The sequence below is a fragment of the Notolepis coatsorum genome, assembly GCF_963971535.1.
Source record: "Notolepis coatsorum genome assembly, chromosome: 12".
Lineage (NCBI taxonomy): Eukaryota > Metazoa > Chordata > Actinopteri > Aulopiformes > Paralepididae > Notolepis > Notolepis coatsorum.
This window is the reverse complement of record NC_140176.1, coordinates 29,398,947-29,415,667: the sequence shown is the minus strand read 5'-3', so window position 1 is coordinate 29,415,667 and position 16,721 is coordinate 29,398,947. Positions and strand designations below refer to the sequence as shown.

Below are 16,721 nucleotides of genomic sequence, written 5' to 3'. Positions count from 1 at the left end.
ACCGGATTTTCGTTTTTTTCTGACCTAAAATCATGATAACATTATGATAATAAATATTCATATATAAAATAAAACAATTGTAATTTTTTTTTTTTTTTTTTTTAATTTTTTTTTTTTTATAAATGTGTTTTGATTATTTTCCCATCTGGTCTAAGTGAAACGCGAAAGCAACATTTATCAGACCTGTTATTCTTGCATAACAGATTTTCATTGGCTATCGATAATGTTAGCAGTTTTGTTGAGTGGCTCAAGATGCTGTAAAGACGTCAACACACTAGGAAACACGCTAACACTGGATTGCTTTTGTAAAACTGACCAACCAGGGAAGGTTACTTGCAAGCAGTGCCGCAGTCTGCCACTCAACACTACTCAAGGGAGAGCAAGCATTGTCCAGTTAATGTGAAGCTCTGTAGAAACATCAAACTCTCAAGCATGAGGTACAGAAGCCAACCTAGACATAACCAAGAAGCTGAGATGGAGAAATGTCACCACCTTCATTCTCAAAATTGACCTGAGAGCAAAAGAGTCCATTAGTCCAACTGCAGCCCTTTGCAGTAGGCAAGACTTCGAGAGGCAGTTACAGGTATTGCACAATCTGGTTGCAAAGAAGAAAAGATAAGGTCCTCTAACGTTAGTGTTTGAGCCAGGATGACTTGGGAGGGGTCAAGATGACCCCCTTCAAATCTTTTAGGGGGACACTGATATATTTGATTCATTTTCTTTGTCCCTTTCCTCTCCCACCTTCCTCTTCCCTGTGAACTGTTCAATATATACAAATAAAATGTGTTCATTCATTAAAATGGAGTGTTTATAAAAAAAAAAGTCGCTTAGAAAATGTTCAGGTTTTTTTCTTAACACTTTGAGTGCCACGGACGAGAATTCTCGTTATTTCATGCCGACCGTTGAGTGCCACGGACGAGAAATCTCGTTTTTCCTTTTTTTTTTTTTTATTAGCGATTTGAATTCATATTTCATCAATCTAGCCTCACATTAGTGCTGCAAACTCTCTCTGAGCTCCATTGGGAAAATACCGCCCCCTATCGTCTCTCCCTGTGGTACTGCACCCCTTTGGAATGGATTGAATGAAACGCATGAAAAAAAAATTATAACGGGAAACTAGTTTTTTCTGTGCCGTGGTCTGGATGGCGTGTTGTAAAGTATGTGTGGTGTCTTGCCAGGCCAACTGTGACCTGCGGCGACAGGTGGACGAGCAGCAGAAGATGCTGGAGCGCTACAAGGAGAGACTCAACAAGTGTGTGACCATGAGCAAGAAGCTGCTTGTCGAGAAGGTGGGTGTGTGGATACATCAAATGAATGGAAGCGGATACAGACCAGCTAGCCTAGCTCTGGGCCAAAAACACCTCTCCCAGAGTTTTAAGCTAGGCTAGTGCTACTGGTCCGTATCTGCTTCCATTAATTTGCGCTAAGCTAGGCTAGCTTGCAGACGGATAGCTTTCTACTGAGAGCACAAATTGGAAGTTTGTATCCATCTTCTTGTCTGACTCTGTGGAGACGATAAGCACATTTCTCCTAATGTTGACAAACAATGCCACTTACCCTTAGCTGTCGGCGGTGTACCCCTCCTGCTGACTTGTTGTACAATTTGTAAGTAAGTTATTGCCTATATTTATTGTAACATATAACCAATAGGGCATACAGACCCTCATCTGCACCTTTTTGTTTACAGTTTATTTTTATATTCTGATCTTACTTATTACCCTGCCCATACCTGTACCTCCCCTCCCCCATGCTGCTACGACGCCACAATTTCCCCCAAGGGAATCAATAAAGGACTGTCTTATCTTAAGTGGCTTTGGATAAAAGTAAAGTGTCGGCTGAAGGACTGAATGTGTGTTTGCAGTCGAAGCAGGAGAAGATGTCCTGCAGGGACCAGAGCATGCAGGACCGTCTGAGGCTGGGCCACTTCACCACCGTGCGGCACGGAGCCTCCTTCACCGAGCAGTGGACCGACGGATACGCCTTCCAGAACCTCATCAAGTCAGTCCACACACACACACACACACACTGGAACATCATCAAGTCAGTCCACACTAGGGCTGACCCCTATTAGTCGAATAGTTGACTAATCGATCGAAAGGAGCCGTAGTCGACTGCCAACCGAGTTGTGTATAACAGATTAAGCGAATACACGACCAAGCTAAATATACTCACCAGTTCTCAATATGGCTTTAGGAAAAAGAGAACAACATGCATGGCAATATTAGACCTCATTGAAAAAATACATGATGCCATTGATTAGGGCGATTGTGGGGTGGGCGTTTTCTTGGACTTATCAAAGGTCTTTGACACCATTGACTTCACTATTCTACTTGGGAAACTGCACCATTATGGCATAAGGGGTCTGGCTCTCAACTGGTTCAGTAGCTATTTACATGGTAGGCAACAGTACGTCGATATAAACAATCACAAATCAATAAAAATGGACATCAAATATGGGGTCCCACAGGGGTCAATTCTAGGGCCTTTACTATTTATTCTATATATAAATGACTGTCAACTCATCTGAACTTCTGCACAAAGTAATATTCGCTGATGACACTAATTTGTTTCTGTCACATAAAAATCTACTCTAGCTACAAGATCTACTCAACACAGAACTACAAAAAGTGGACACCTGGTTTAAATGCAACAAATTAAGCACCCCCACAGCCCCAATGGAATGATGAAAAATAAATAAAAAATAATATATTTTCAATTAATTTTTTTCATAGTCGACTAATAGTCGACTATCGGCTAATTTCGGTCAATCAAAGTCGACTATCCAAATCCTTAGTCTGGGACAGCCCTAGTCCACACACACACACACACACACACACTGGTACTGGTTCTGCTTTTAAACATCTGGTGTTAAATCTCTGTTTGTCAAATTGCAATTGTTTTTAGTTTCTTCTATTATTTTTTTATATTTTCATTGTGTTGCTCATGTGTGTAACTCGTAGTCATTGTAAATGAGGGAAACCTCAATGTCCTTCGAGTTAAAATAAAGGTTACAAACAACCTACGGAACCCATTCTAGTGACTGGCTGGTCCTTAACACTTTCAGTGCCCATCACGTCATATGACGTTTTATCAGCCTGAATGCCCACGACGACAATTATCGTTTTATTTTTTTATTAGCGATCTGAATTCATATTTCATCAACCGAGTCTCCCGTTGGTACACCAGCCCCATCAGCAGCTCAGAATGGAAAAAAGTGCCCCCTATCGTCTATCCCTGAGTAACTGCACGTCAGTCGCTTAGACTGACCTGGGATCAGTCGATATGTAGAGGCGGAGCCAGCTGGCTCCCTGAGCTGGCAAGCCGTCTGATGAACATGGAAGTCATCGCGGGACGGGAATCAGCCTGGAATATATACGTATTCACAGTAGCCAATCGATAGTAGACGGTATCGATTTTTGGAATGGCGATCAGGAATTTGAATGATCTTTTTGGAGAACATCTGATCTGAGGTAAGGAATCTATTTTACCAGTCTTGGGATAATCAGAGTTGTATTCGCTGAGATATCAACGTGTCCCCTATATATGTGTGTGTGTGTGTGCACGATCGCTTTGAGGAAATCAGAGAATCGATTTTCAGCTCGCGGCCCCAGCGTGCATACGTACACATATACTATCGATAATCTAGCGTTTATTTGAAAACGATTCATAAATAGGCCGAAAAATTACAACGTTTTTGTGTATTCTAGAATATTCCAGTAAACGTCTTTTATCATGGAATCTTTTAATTTCCCTTGAAAACGAGGGTTTTTCAAAATGCTATAAAACGAAAATGAACCGATAAAAAAACAATCCGCTTCGACAATGTTGACTGGAAAACGAGTCATTGATAAGCGACGGGCAGATTAGACACATAGCCATAATTTAAAACATAGATTAGGCGTTATTAACGCTAACATTGAAGTGGATGGTGGGCATTCAAGCACTAAATCGTGCGCCCCCTGCTGGCACTGAAAGTGTTAAGGTCCCCTGAGTTTGCTTTGAACAGGGTACATCTGCATTTTGTTATTATGATGCCCCTCTAGCTCATGGAATGAACTAAGACAGTCCTTGGAGCTGGGATTCTCCCCTATGTTGCAAAGTTTGGAGCCTTCGTCTCCAACCTTTGTCAATCAAGTTGTAGCTACGTGTTTTAATTGATTTGTTATCTTTGCTTTTTGCCTCATCTTGTTGTCTCTTTGTTGTGATTTTATATGCTTTTTTTGTTGCTCATTTCTGTATGTACACTCGACGTGACTGTAAATGAGGGAAACCTCAGTTGCCTTTCGAGTTCAAATAAAGGTTTGGAATGAAATGAAAGTACTAGCGGTGCCTTCCAGAACCGCATCAAGTCAGTCCACTCACTCACACACACACTGGTACTAGCGGTACCACACACACACACACACACACACACACACACACACACTGGTACTAGCGGTGCCTTCCAGAACATCGTCAGTCCACTCACACACACACTGGTACTAGCGGTACCACACACACACACACACACACACACCAGCGTTTCCGTTAGCCGGTAATTACCGGTATTTGACCGGCAAAATCTGTTGAAGTCCGACATATTTAATCTCTCCGGTCTTAACTCTTTCAGTGCCACGCCTGGTTTTCCATTTTACCGCTTGAATGCCACCATCCGCGCCAATGTTAACGTTAATATCGCCTAATCTATGTTTTAGATTATGGCTATGTGTCTAATCTGCCCATCGCATTATCAAAGACTATTTTCCAGACAGTGCTGTGAAGGCAGATTGTTTTTTTATCACGTCGTTGCCGTTTCAGAGCAGTTAGAAAAGCCCCCGTTTTGATATAAAAAACAGCTCATTCTGGAGCATTCTATGAAAATCGTCTTTTAGTAGAATATTCCACAACGTTGATATTCGTCTGCCTTTTTATGAATCGTTTTCAAATAAACGCTAGATGATCAATATTATACGTGCACGCACGCACATTACGGCCGCGCGCGGATAATCGCCTCGTTGATTTCCTCTCGGAGTTTTACATTGAAACCGAAAGAAGACATTTCACAAAACAGCTTATAACTTCATCAAACTTACTCTGATTATCCTACCACTGATAACATAGAGTCCTTACCTGACATCAGATGGTATCCAACTGGTATATTCCAATTCCTGATCACCATTCGAAAAAATCGATACGTGTATGGATCCAACGCGACACAGTGGATCTCCATGATCCGCGGGGATCTGAGGCACCAGAATGAACTCTAGTAACCCCGGCTGGATCAGTGAACTGGAAAATGTCGAGTACCGGATTTTTTTCCCCTTCATTTTCATTGAGTCCATTCCAAAATCACTTATGTCATCTGGGAGACGACAGGGGGCGCTTTTTTCCACAGTGATCACCGGCGCAGCTCGGCAATACTCGGGTAGGCTCGGGTGATGCAATAATTTTTCAGATCGCAAAAAAAAAATAATAATAATAATTCCGAGAAATCTCGTGAGTGGCTAGCAACCACCTATAAAAAAACACGAGAAATCTCGTGAGTGGCACTGGTGAAAATAATTCCCTGAGTCCAAGCACAATTTGATTATTTGAATTGTATTAAAATAGGCTAAAATTAAATAGCCTATGCGATGAACGAAACAACGAAACAATCATTACATTTGTTTCATCGTTGCTTCTAATAATGACAACGACGTTGTCAGCGAGAGCTTAGTGCTGGGTGTGCGAGTGCATGTGAAGCTGCAGAGCCGGAGCAGCAGCAGCACAGTGCAGTACTCCAATTCAGCCATTGGCAATTCAGCTGTTGGGTGGGGGGGCGCTGCTGTGCGGTTCCCAGATAGAGCCAGAAAAGAGCCAATAACAGCTGAATCTGCTGCTCTGCATCGACATACTCTCGCAAATAAGTCGTTGGGAGGTGGAGAGAGAGAGAGTCGTCACGCAAACCCACGATAATGTTGCCATCTCTCTCTGCCAAATTTCTCAGTTCTTTGCTTGATATAATTAATACAAATGTCCAATATAACGGAATTCGTTAGCTCATAAAAATGTGATTATAACAGACTGCCGTTTATTAATGTCGGGCGACTGCCCACAGACACCTATTTGATTTAAAGTCGGCAGCAGCACGGAGTCTCGGGACTTATTTTATTTGGAATATAATGACTTTATACGCAAAAGTAGCCTAGTTTTAAGTAAAAATATTATAAATCTACATGCCTTGATGTCATTCTTTTGTTTTGTTGTCATTCTTTTGCCTATCAATTGTTTTTAAGCTCAATAAACTCTGACCGGAATTTCTCTCATTTGTACCGGACACTGAGGCCGGCAACAATTTTTTCTAACGGAAACCCTGACACACACACACACACTGGTACTAGCGGTGCCTTCCAAAACATCAAGTCAGACCACTCACACACACACTGGTACTAGCGGTACCTCACACACACTGGTCTAGCGGTGCCTTCCAGAACATCAAGTCAGTCCACTCACACACACACTGGTACTAGCGTTACCTCACACACACACTGGTCTAGTGGTGCCTTCCAGAGCATCATCAAGTCAGTCCACCCACACACACACTGGTACTAGCGGTACCTCGCACACACACTGGTCTAGCGGTGCCTTCCAGAACATCATCAAGTCAGTCCACTCACACACACACTGGTACTAGCGGTACCTCACACACACTGGTCTAGCGATGCCTTCCAGAACCTCAAGTCAGTCCACGCACACACTGGTACTAGTATTTCTGGAATGGACTCGCCCCCAACATTCACATCAGAAGTATTCTTTCAGAAGTCAGTTATTTTCAGCAGGTCAGCCATGGATTCACATTGGAAGTATTGTGGTCCGTGAGTCAATTCCAGTGCATTTTGATTCCCTGAATCCCTAACCGGGAGCTAACTGATGACTGTTTAGAAGTGATGATATCATACCTCTCAGTACGGTACCAGTTTCGGGTATTAGTGAATTTTAAGGCATCAAAGGGTATTGAAACGTTTTATATATTATTATTCCAATAAAAACGCATGTTTTCTATTCGTTTATTTTGTTATTTTATTGAGGTGCTCAATTGAGAAAAGTCTGACCCTATTTAGAAAAGCCAGTATTTTATATGGCTGCTTCTAGAACTGGGCTAGTCGGCAACAAACCCCCTGATGACGACTGAAGAACTGCAGCTTGACCAATCAATGGACAGGAGCACAGTAGCAGCGACTGTAATCAACACACAGGCATGCTTTTATAAAATGTCTGGTAAGCACTAGATTATACTGTTTACTTGTGGAAAACTCCCAATTTGACAAATTAGTCGACACATCGTATAGTGTCATTTAAAAAATATTCTTTATACATTTTTTATTTTCTTTTACGTGAAATATAAAAAACATGACTCCACACAATACAATAATAATATACATGACTTCACAGGACAATAATAATACTAACAATAATGACAATAGAATACTAAATACAGATGCAAAAATCTAAATTAAAAATAAATTTAATATTACTACAGACGCCACAAAAGACATTTCCTCCCCCATTCCCACCCCAGGACCTCCGAACCCTGCAGGACCAACACCCCAACCCTGCTCCACTGCTAGATAGTGGCTTTAACTTTCTCGACTGCTGAGACTCATATAATTGCTTTATTTTTTATAAAATGCTTATTTTTTTTAAGCAAATTTATTATTTATTATTTAATTCCTTTTTATATTTAGAGGCATCCTAATTTTCATAGCCTAATTGATCTAAAACATGCACATGCTACTGTTTCTGTTTATTTATTAAAGCCGGTTGATAGGCCAATGCAATGCTGTTATTATAGGCTACGATGGTGAATGGTGTCATTTAGATTTATTGTCGGTCAGCTGAGCCGATCAACGTTCTGAAGGATTATCTGAACTTCAGATTCTGAAGTGCCTATTTATGTGCAATACCCTTTGATTTTAATGATCCATTCTATTAAAAAGAATAACTGAAATTGAACATTTTAACTGAATTTAAACTGAAACAGAATAACAATATATTATTATTATTTTATTTTTTTATTGATCTTTTTCCCCCTCCTTTTTCCTCCAATTTTCTCCCATCCCAATGTTAGTCGTTATGCCAATTCCCAATCCCCTTCCTGGTCGCTGCGCACTTACCCCCCACAGTCGGTCTGGGAGAGTGGAGGCTACCACGTGCTTCCTCCGACACACGTCCAGCCAATCAACCGCTTCTTTTCACCTGGCAGCGCGGATTCTCACTGAGAGGGCGTAGCGTGTGGAAGGATCACATTATCCCACTTAGATCCTATCCGCGCTTAGCAGGCGCCCCGACCGAACTGTAGGAGTCGCTGTTTACAACGACCCGGACCCACCCCGCCAGCTTCTCCCACCCTCTAATACTGCCAATTGTATTAGTGTGAACGGCCAGCCAAGCTGGTGACAACCCCGGAGCTGTGAGCTGGATTCGAACAGGCGAATCCAATAACAATATATTATTAATATATAAAATTATATATATTTTTAAAATGTAATATACCGGTACATGTTTTTTTCCACTTTTTCTCCTTATTTTTCTATTTTTTCTCTCATCCCAATTTCGTGTTTCCAATTCTCCCCTCCCCTGTCTTGAACGTTGCTCGACTATGCCCCCCACTGGTCGGTTGTAGGGAGGATAGAAGCCTTGCATCACATGTCCCCTCCGGTACACGAGGAGGCAGCCTGTCACATCTTTTCACCTGCCAGCGCGGACTCTCATTGGCGACGTGTAACGCATGGGAGGCTCACACTACCCCCGCCACTTCCTGTCTCTGCTGTGCAGGCATCCCCCAACCAACCTGTAGGAGTCGCTGTCCACAACGTCCAAATCACCACCCATCGACTAGTCATTTCCCTGTCCTTTTGTTATTTATTTTATTTATTCCTTTTTTTTTATCCACTTTTTCTCCCATTTTTCTATATTTTCTCCCATCCCAATTTCGTATCATCCAATTTAACCCTCCCCTGTCACGAACGCTGTTTCTTGCCTCCCACAAGCCGGCTGCAATGTGGACTAAGTCATACATAGCACAAGTCCCCTCCGGTACTTGAGGTAACAGCAGTCGCATCTTTTCACCTGCGCAGCTCGATCTCTCAGTGGCGAGGAGTAACGCGTGGGAGGCTCACGCTGCCCCCGACACTTCCTGATTCTACTGCGCAGGCGCACCAACCGACCTGTAGGAGTCGCTGTCCACAACGCCCGATACCCACCCATCAGTTTCCCACCCCCTAATACGGCCAATGTGTATTAGTATGGACGGCCAGCTAAACTGAAAGCAATGTGGAGCGCTGGGCTCGAACAGGCAAGCCCAGCGTCTCCGTCATTCGTGGCGAGTGCCTTGCCCACTACGCCACGTAGCCGCCCCTTATTTTATTTATTCCTTTGTGTCTTTGCCTGTAAAGCATCCTTGGGTTTCTTGAAAGGTGCTATATATAAATCCAAGTCATTAGTAGTAAAGTAAGCAGCTCGTATGGAATTCCTTCTTTGATAAGAATTTTCCTTCATACCTTTCCGCCAGTATGGCTGTGAAATAGGTATTCAATTATATTCAAAGTGGTCTTAAAAGGGTCTTAAAAATATATTGTGGTTGTGTGTTCCTGATCTTGTGTGTTCCTGATGTTGTGGTTGTGTGTTCCTGATATTGTGTGTTCCTGATGTTGTGATTGTGTTCCTGCTATTGTGGTTGTGTGTTCCTGATATTGTGATTGTGTTCCTGATATTGTGTGTTCCTGGTGTGTGTTGCAGGCAGCAGGAGAGGATCAACTCTCAGAGGGAGGACATCGAGCGCCAGAGGAAGCTGCTGGGTAAGAGGAAGCCTCCCTCCTTGGCCCAGACGCCTCCTCCCAGCCTGGAGCAGAACAAACGCAAGAGCAAGAGCAACGGCCAGGAGAGCGAGGCGTAAGACAAGTTAACAACCAAATCCTTTTCACGATCAGCACAGAGAATGATGCTAACTCTAGGACTGGACTAAATAAACTCTAGGACTGGACTAAATAAACTCTAGGACTGGACTAAATAAACAGTAGGACTGGACTAAATAAACTATGACTGGACTAAATAAACTCTAGGACTGTCCTGCACTAAATAAACTAGCACTGGACTAAATAAACAAGCAGTTGAATTAATTGGCTTTGATTAATCAGTTGTGTTTTTGGAGCCAGGAACACTTCCTACCTAATCTTGGGTGTGGGAGGCAGGGAAGGAAATAATTAATAATAAATGTGGTTTGTTGCTACAACAAGGGGAGAAGGAGTTGCTAAATGAGCCACTAAAATGAGATTTAGGCTTTTTTTATTTACCTAGCAAGCATATCATATAAAATAGTTGAAAAGATGCGCAATGTTATGTGTTGTTAATATTTAACACTTTCAGCGCCGAGTATCTATTGTTCAATTTGTGAAAAAGAAATAATTTTTTCAACCATACATTCCCGTTTTATACCGTGGTGAATGAGTATAGTTTTAGAGTAATCCTGTCTAATCCCAGAAAACGACACTATGCAGCGTTTAGTCAGGCATTAAAGCGTTCCGTCTTGAGACGGATTTCCGTCAATTTGATTATATTTATATAATATTTTGATTTATATTAAAAAATATATATACATTATATCTCCTACTTTTATTATTATATTTTTTTTATATAAAGTTTGCCAATAGGGATGTATCGGTAGTATTGGCAGTGGTAGTAGTCGTAATAGTAATCCAGTCTATTTTTTTTATTTTCTAAAAAATAAACTAGTTCAACACAGGTAACCACTTTTGCTTAATTTCTTTGATGGCTCAAATGTATGCTCTAGTGCATAGGTGTCAAACTCCAGGCGGAATAGGTAACAAAGGGTTGAAGAAATATTGTCTGAACTGTCTGATGCAAACTGGCTGTGTGACATAAACAAGCATCTCGCTCAATTGAATAAGAAGCTGTAGGGACGCAAACAAGTCCCACCCAAAACTTGACCAATATAGTTGTGAACTGAGACAACCCTTATTTTGTTATTTTTGAATACAGTTACAGTTGTGTGTTCATGCAGACACATAATAGCAATTTAATTACGAATTGAAAATGGGGGACCCTGATGTAAACAAGTCGAAAGTCTTTCTCCAGTCTGCATCCCCTTAACAATTGTGTGTATCGAGCTGTAGTGTACTGTACCCATTCTGCAATCTGTTAATTAAAGTTAATTAAACTATCTTCCATTAGTTGGATGTATGGCCTCTGCAAGGTTGTGTGCAGCCATTTGTTTTTGTAACATCTGCTACATCTGTCCCACGTGTTCTTTGCAGCTCACAGTTGTTAGTTCTGCCCCTCTTGACTGTGACATTTATTTTACATTACATTAACATTTATACGGTCTTTGGCCCTTTGAGGGCAACCATAATGCTGATGTGGCCCTCTGTGAAAATGAGTTTGACACCCCTGCTCTAGTGTCTAGTCGATTTTGTGTTTTGAGCACAACGTTCATCATAGATCTAGCCTCTTAATTTTGCTCTCAACGTGCACCAGATTGATGCATTTAACTTAAAAAAAAAAAAAAAAAAAAAAACCCCGGGGGGACATGCCCCCGGACCCCCCTAGAGGGCCCGAGGTTCACCCACCACCACAGTCTCACTAAATCCTGTGGGAAACACTGAGGATTCAAATTTGTTTACGGCTGTGGGTAGGGCGTTCCACATTGTTGTGGCATAATTGCGAAACGTGTTTAGTCCCTTGTTTGTATGATAACAAGCCTTTTAGTTCATGGTTTAAAGTAATGGGAAAGGGGTGCTAGCTCGCCATCAATCAGAAGCTAGCCACAAGACTTGCATTCACGCTCTCCAGCACACAGCCTCCCTGCCTGGCACAACAACCACAACAGTAGGGTCTATAGTCAGTCAGGACAGTAGGCTCTACAAGTAGGCTCCCTTAAAACGCTAACGCTAAAAAAAAAAAAACAGTGGAGGTTAAAATAAGAATATGACTTGGCCTGAAAAGAGATTTTTTTTTTTTTTTGCTTTAATCCCTGCGTTTAGTGCATTTCACTCAAAACCGTGCAGTTTCTCGCCTGTGTCAACAATCAATCTGAAATCAACGCTATAATATCGGTATTATGTTTCATCATGAATGCATGAAAGGGTGGGGGCGGGGCGTTTTTCCATGCTTTGATCGCCACCAACGGAATATGTTACACACACACATACGGTCGGATCGCTGTCAATGGATTCTTGGATCAACGCAAGATTGATACCATATAGCCCTTACCTTGACTAGGATGTACTCTAAAAAGAATATTCCAATTATCTGATCGCCATTCCAAGTATTGATGTCGATCGTGTTGCCAACATAATCCACCAAAGAACATGAACCGGGAGTGCTTGATTCTCCTCAATCCATGCATTATAAATGCTTGTCCTGCCCGACAAGGAAAACCCGGACCGGGCTTTTTAGATAGACGCACAGCCCAAGCCAGAGTTTCCAAGGATGTGCAATACCGGCCGCAAGGCGGCAGGCGGTGGTATTGGACGTTTGCGATCTCAGACCCATTCCCAATGATAACATCAGGCTCCCTGGATGGATAATCAATGGAAATAGCGAATAAAAGAAATAACGACCAAAACCCTACTATATTCAGGTCTGGCGCCTAACGTTCTGCGAGTTAACCCGACTACGGTATACTCGGGTCCGGCGCTCAAAGTGTTAATATGTGACTCGTGTGGTCTTCAGAAAAGCCGAAAACGTAGCACCATTCAGAAATAGGCCGAAATAGATATTGGCATTTTTGAGTGCTTTGAAATGTTCCATCTGTTTCCTTATTTGCAAAACTTAATATGACTTGTAAATGTGTTAATTATTGTTAACTTGTCCGGCTGTATAATTTCCCTCGCTGTTTAAAGAACTACAGTTGTGTCGTAGGTCTCAGGTGCTCAGTCTCAGGTGATAGACACGCTGAAATGACAGCTACCAAATCCATTCCGAGACAATGGACCCAGTAGGTTGACGGTGTGAAAATATGCAGAGTAAGCTTAATATCTTTAGAAACGTTTGTGTTAAATTGTATCTCGCCGTCAAAAAAAAAACATGCGATACCCAGCCCTAGTGTTATCAGCATGATTCATAAGACACCGATTGAAAAGTATCCGCCTGATTTGTACAAGTGATGGCTTATTTTGAAGGTATGAACCTGTACTTTCATATAATGTAAAAAAAACTAACATTTGAAGTTCCCTCTAAAGGCCCCAAAGTCTGTGCCTGGCCACACATGTGTTATTAATATAAATGTTAATATTTTATATTCCACACAGGTTGTCGCTTGCAGAATACCATGAGCAGGAGGAGATTTTCAAACTTAGACTCGGTCACCTAAAAAAGGTAAACACCCACCACCACCATAACCACCACCAACATTGGGTGGTTTGTTTCCAGCAGTAAGTTAGGTGTCTGAAGTGGCCTCTTGGTCTCCAGCAGTAGGTTAGGTGTCTGAAGTGGCCTCTTGGTTTCCAGCAGTAGGTTAGGGGTCTGAAGTGGCCTCTTGGTCTCCAGCAGTAGGTTAGGGGTCTGAAGTGGCCTCTTGGTCTCCAGCAGTAGGTTAGGTGTCTGAAGTGGCCTCTTGGTCTCCAGCAGTAGGTTAGGTGTCTGAAGCCTCTTGGTCTCCAGCAGTAGGTTAGGTGTCTGAAGCCTCTTGGTCTCCAGCAGTAGGTTAGGTGTCTGAAGTGGCCTCTTGGTCTCCAGCAGTAGGTTAGGTGTCTGAAGCCTCTTGGTCTCCAGCAGTAGGTTAGGTGTCTGAAGCCTCTTGGTCTCCAGCAGTAGGTTAGGTGTCTGAAGTGGCCTCTTGGTTTGTTTCCAGTAGTAGGGTATAAAAGAAAATATTGTTTGTTTCCTGTTGGTTGTCAGTTAAGGCCATGGGTAGGTAGGTTTTTTTTTTTTTTTTTTTTTTTTTTTATTATATATATATATTCTTTCCCACGGTCTCCAGCAGTAGGTTAGGTGTCTGAAGTGGCCTCTTGGTCTCCAGCAGTAGGTTAGGTGTCTGAAGTGGCCTCTTGGTTTGTTTCCAGCAGTAGGTTAGGTGTCTGAAGTGGCCTCTTGGTTTGTTTCCAGCAGTAGGTTAGGTGTCTGAAGTGGCCTCTTGGTCTCCAGCAGTAGGTTAGGTGTCTGAAGTGGCCTCTTGGTTTGTTTCCAGCAGTAGGTTAGGTGTCTGAAGTGGCCTCTTGGTCTCCAGCAGTAGGTTAGGTGTCTGAAGTGGCCTCTTGGTTTGTTTCCAGCAGTAGGTTAGGTGTCTGAAGTGGCCTCTTGGTCTCCAGCAGTAGGTTAGGTGTCTGAAGTGGCCTCTTGGTCTCCAGCAGTAGGTTAGGGGTCTGAAGTGGCCTCTTGGTCTCCAGCAGTAGGTTAAGTGTCTGAAGTGGCCTCTTGGTCTCCAGCAGTAGGTTAGGTGTCTGAAGTGGCCTCTTGGTCTCCAGCAGTAGGTTAGGTGTCTGAAGTGCCTGGTGGTGTTTTGCAGGAGGAGGCAGAGATCCAGGCGGAGCTGGAGCGTTTGGAACGTGTCAGGAACCTGCACATCCGAGAGCTGAAGAGAATCCACAACGAGGACAACTCTCAGTACGTGGCCTGGTTTCTGTTCTCCTGCCTGCTCTACACTGATTATAAGACAACCCTGATTATAAGACAACCTGATTATAAGTGATAGATCTTTGGAAAATCACATCTCCTATCTGACCTGACCATAAGGTACTGTTTTTTATATTTGGGACAATACGGTAATAAAAACACTGTCTAATATTTGGGACAATATGGTAATGAAAACACTGTCTTATATTCGGAAAAATATGGTAATAAAAGCTGTCTTATATTCAGGACAATATAGTAATAAAAACACTGTCTTATATTCGGGACGATACTGTAATAAAAACAGTGGATACATTTAAATTAGGTAGGAACCCTGAATATTTGACTATTGTACTTTGTAATTACTGATGTTAATCTGATTTGCATGGCTGATCGAACCACTCTTTGGTGCTCCTGCAGGTTTAAAGACCACCCTACGCTGAATGAGCGATATCTACTATTATATCTTCTGGGAAGAGGCGGCTTCAGTGAAGTCTACAAGGTAACCAGAGCCGTCCTCTCCTTTCTCTCATATCAGCAGCAGACATGCAAAAATAAACCAAGTCAAACAGATGGTAAATGTATCATCTGCAACAATGTTGACATTGGATTATAGTATGTATGATCTTTCATCAAAGGCCTGGAAATTCTACGGTCTAAAATATTGACAAGACAAGGTTTCACGTTATAGAAATATTAAAGGGGAACTATCTTATAAATTGCCTTTTCCAGTGTTTAGCATTGTTTTCTAGCAATGTGGGGTTGTACCAACACTGTCTCAAATTCTCATTTTGGCGGATTGCTCCAGTTCAGATGAGACAAGATCCTCCCCCACTGAAGCAAGCCATTCTGAATTTTTGTGACGGAAGCAGAATTATATGCGTACCTCCGCCCCTTCTGTGGTTTAGTTCCACCACTCACAATCAACAATTCGCTCAACAACGGAGCAAGTGGGAATAATGCGGAAGCGGTTTCCCTGTCACTGACACTTCCTCTAAAGAGAGAGAGAGAGAGGGAGAGGGAGAGACGGACGGATAGAGAGGCTCTCATACGGAGAGGCTCTGTCTCTCCCCTGCATTTACACACGGAGCGATCTCTCTATCTCTCCCTCTATCTCTCCCTCTCTATCTCTCTCTCTCCCTCTCTCATATGTATCACGCTGTGTGGGTGACTGTCACTCAAAGCACATTGCTAGTAAAAAAAACAGCTTGGAATCTTGAATGCAGAAAATGCTGCTCAAAAGCACTTGATTAGAAATACAAAACAATGCATTTTTTTTAAAAGAAAAAGTACAGATGTGTTCCATAGACTCTCAGGAATTGTGTGAAATTGCCCAAATAGTGAAAGAAATGTAGTAAGATAGTTCCCCTTTAAATCATGAGAGGAAGTATCATGATGTTATCCTACTGTATTGTACTGTGAACTCGTACCTCACCTAATTCAGGGTATCTGCAGGGTATTAAAAAGTCTTAACCAGTATTAAATTCATAATTCTCAATATAAGGCCTTAAAAGGTATTAAGTAAGGTATTAAAGTCAGCCTCAGCCTAGGACCTCAGATCAGTTTACCTGATGGACTCCTCAGTCTAGGACCTCAGTTTACATGATGGACCTCAGATTAGTTTACCTGATGGACCTCGGATCAGTTTACCTGATGGACTCCTCAGTCTAGGACCTCAGCTCAGTTTACCTGATGGACTCCTCAGTCTAGGACCTCAGCTCAGTTTACCTGATGGACCTCAGCTCAGTTTACCTAATGGACCTCAGCTTAGTTGACCTGATGGACCTCAGCTCAGTTTACCTGATGGACCTCAGCTCAGTTTACCTGATGGACCTCAGCTCGGTTTACTTGATGGACCTCAGCTCAGTTTACCTGATGGACCTCAGCTCGGTTTACCTGATGGACCTCAGATCGGTTTACCTGATGGACCTCAGCTCAGTTTACCTGATGGACCTCAGATCGGTTTACCTGATGGACTCCTCAGATCAGTTTACCTGATGGACTCCTCAGTCTAGGACCTCAGCTCAGTTTACCTGAGGACCTCAGTTTACATCATGGATGTGTTGTGTGGTACATTTACATTTTTACATTTAGTCATTTAGCTGACGCTTTTATCCAAAGCGACTTACAAGTTC

The 16,721-nt window shown here is 42.4% G+C and overlaps 1 protein-coding gene across 4 annotated transcripts in view; it reads left to right on the top strand.

Annotated features, from left to right (window-relative positions):
• Positions 1–16,721, top strand: part of LOC311237623 (serine/threonine-protein kinase tousled-like 2) — a 57,936-nt gene that overhangs the window by 16,917 nt on the left and 24,298 nt on the right. For all 4 annotated transcript variants that reach the window (XM_084325563.1, XM_084325564.1, XM_084325562.1 and 1 more), the window contains 6 exons: positions 1,179–1,289; positions 1,862–1,998; positions 9,757–9,909; positions 13,287–13,353; positions 14,483–14,580; positions 15,007–15,088. In XM_084325563.1, coding sequence (XP_084181689.1) covers positions 1,179–1,289; positions 1,862–1,998; positions 9,757–9,909; positions 13,287–13,353; positions 14,483–14,580; positions 15,007–15,088 — 648 coding nt within the window. The remainder of the gene's footprint in view (positions 1–1,178; positions 1,290–1,861; positions 1,999–9,756; positions 9,910–13,286; positions 13,354–14,482; positions 14,581–15,006; positions 15,089–16,721) is intronic.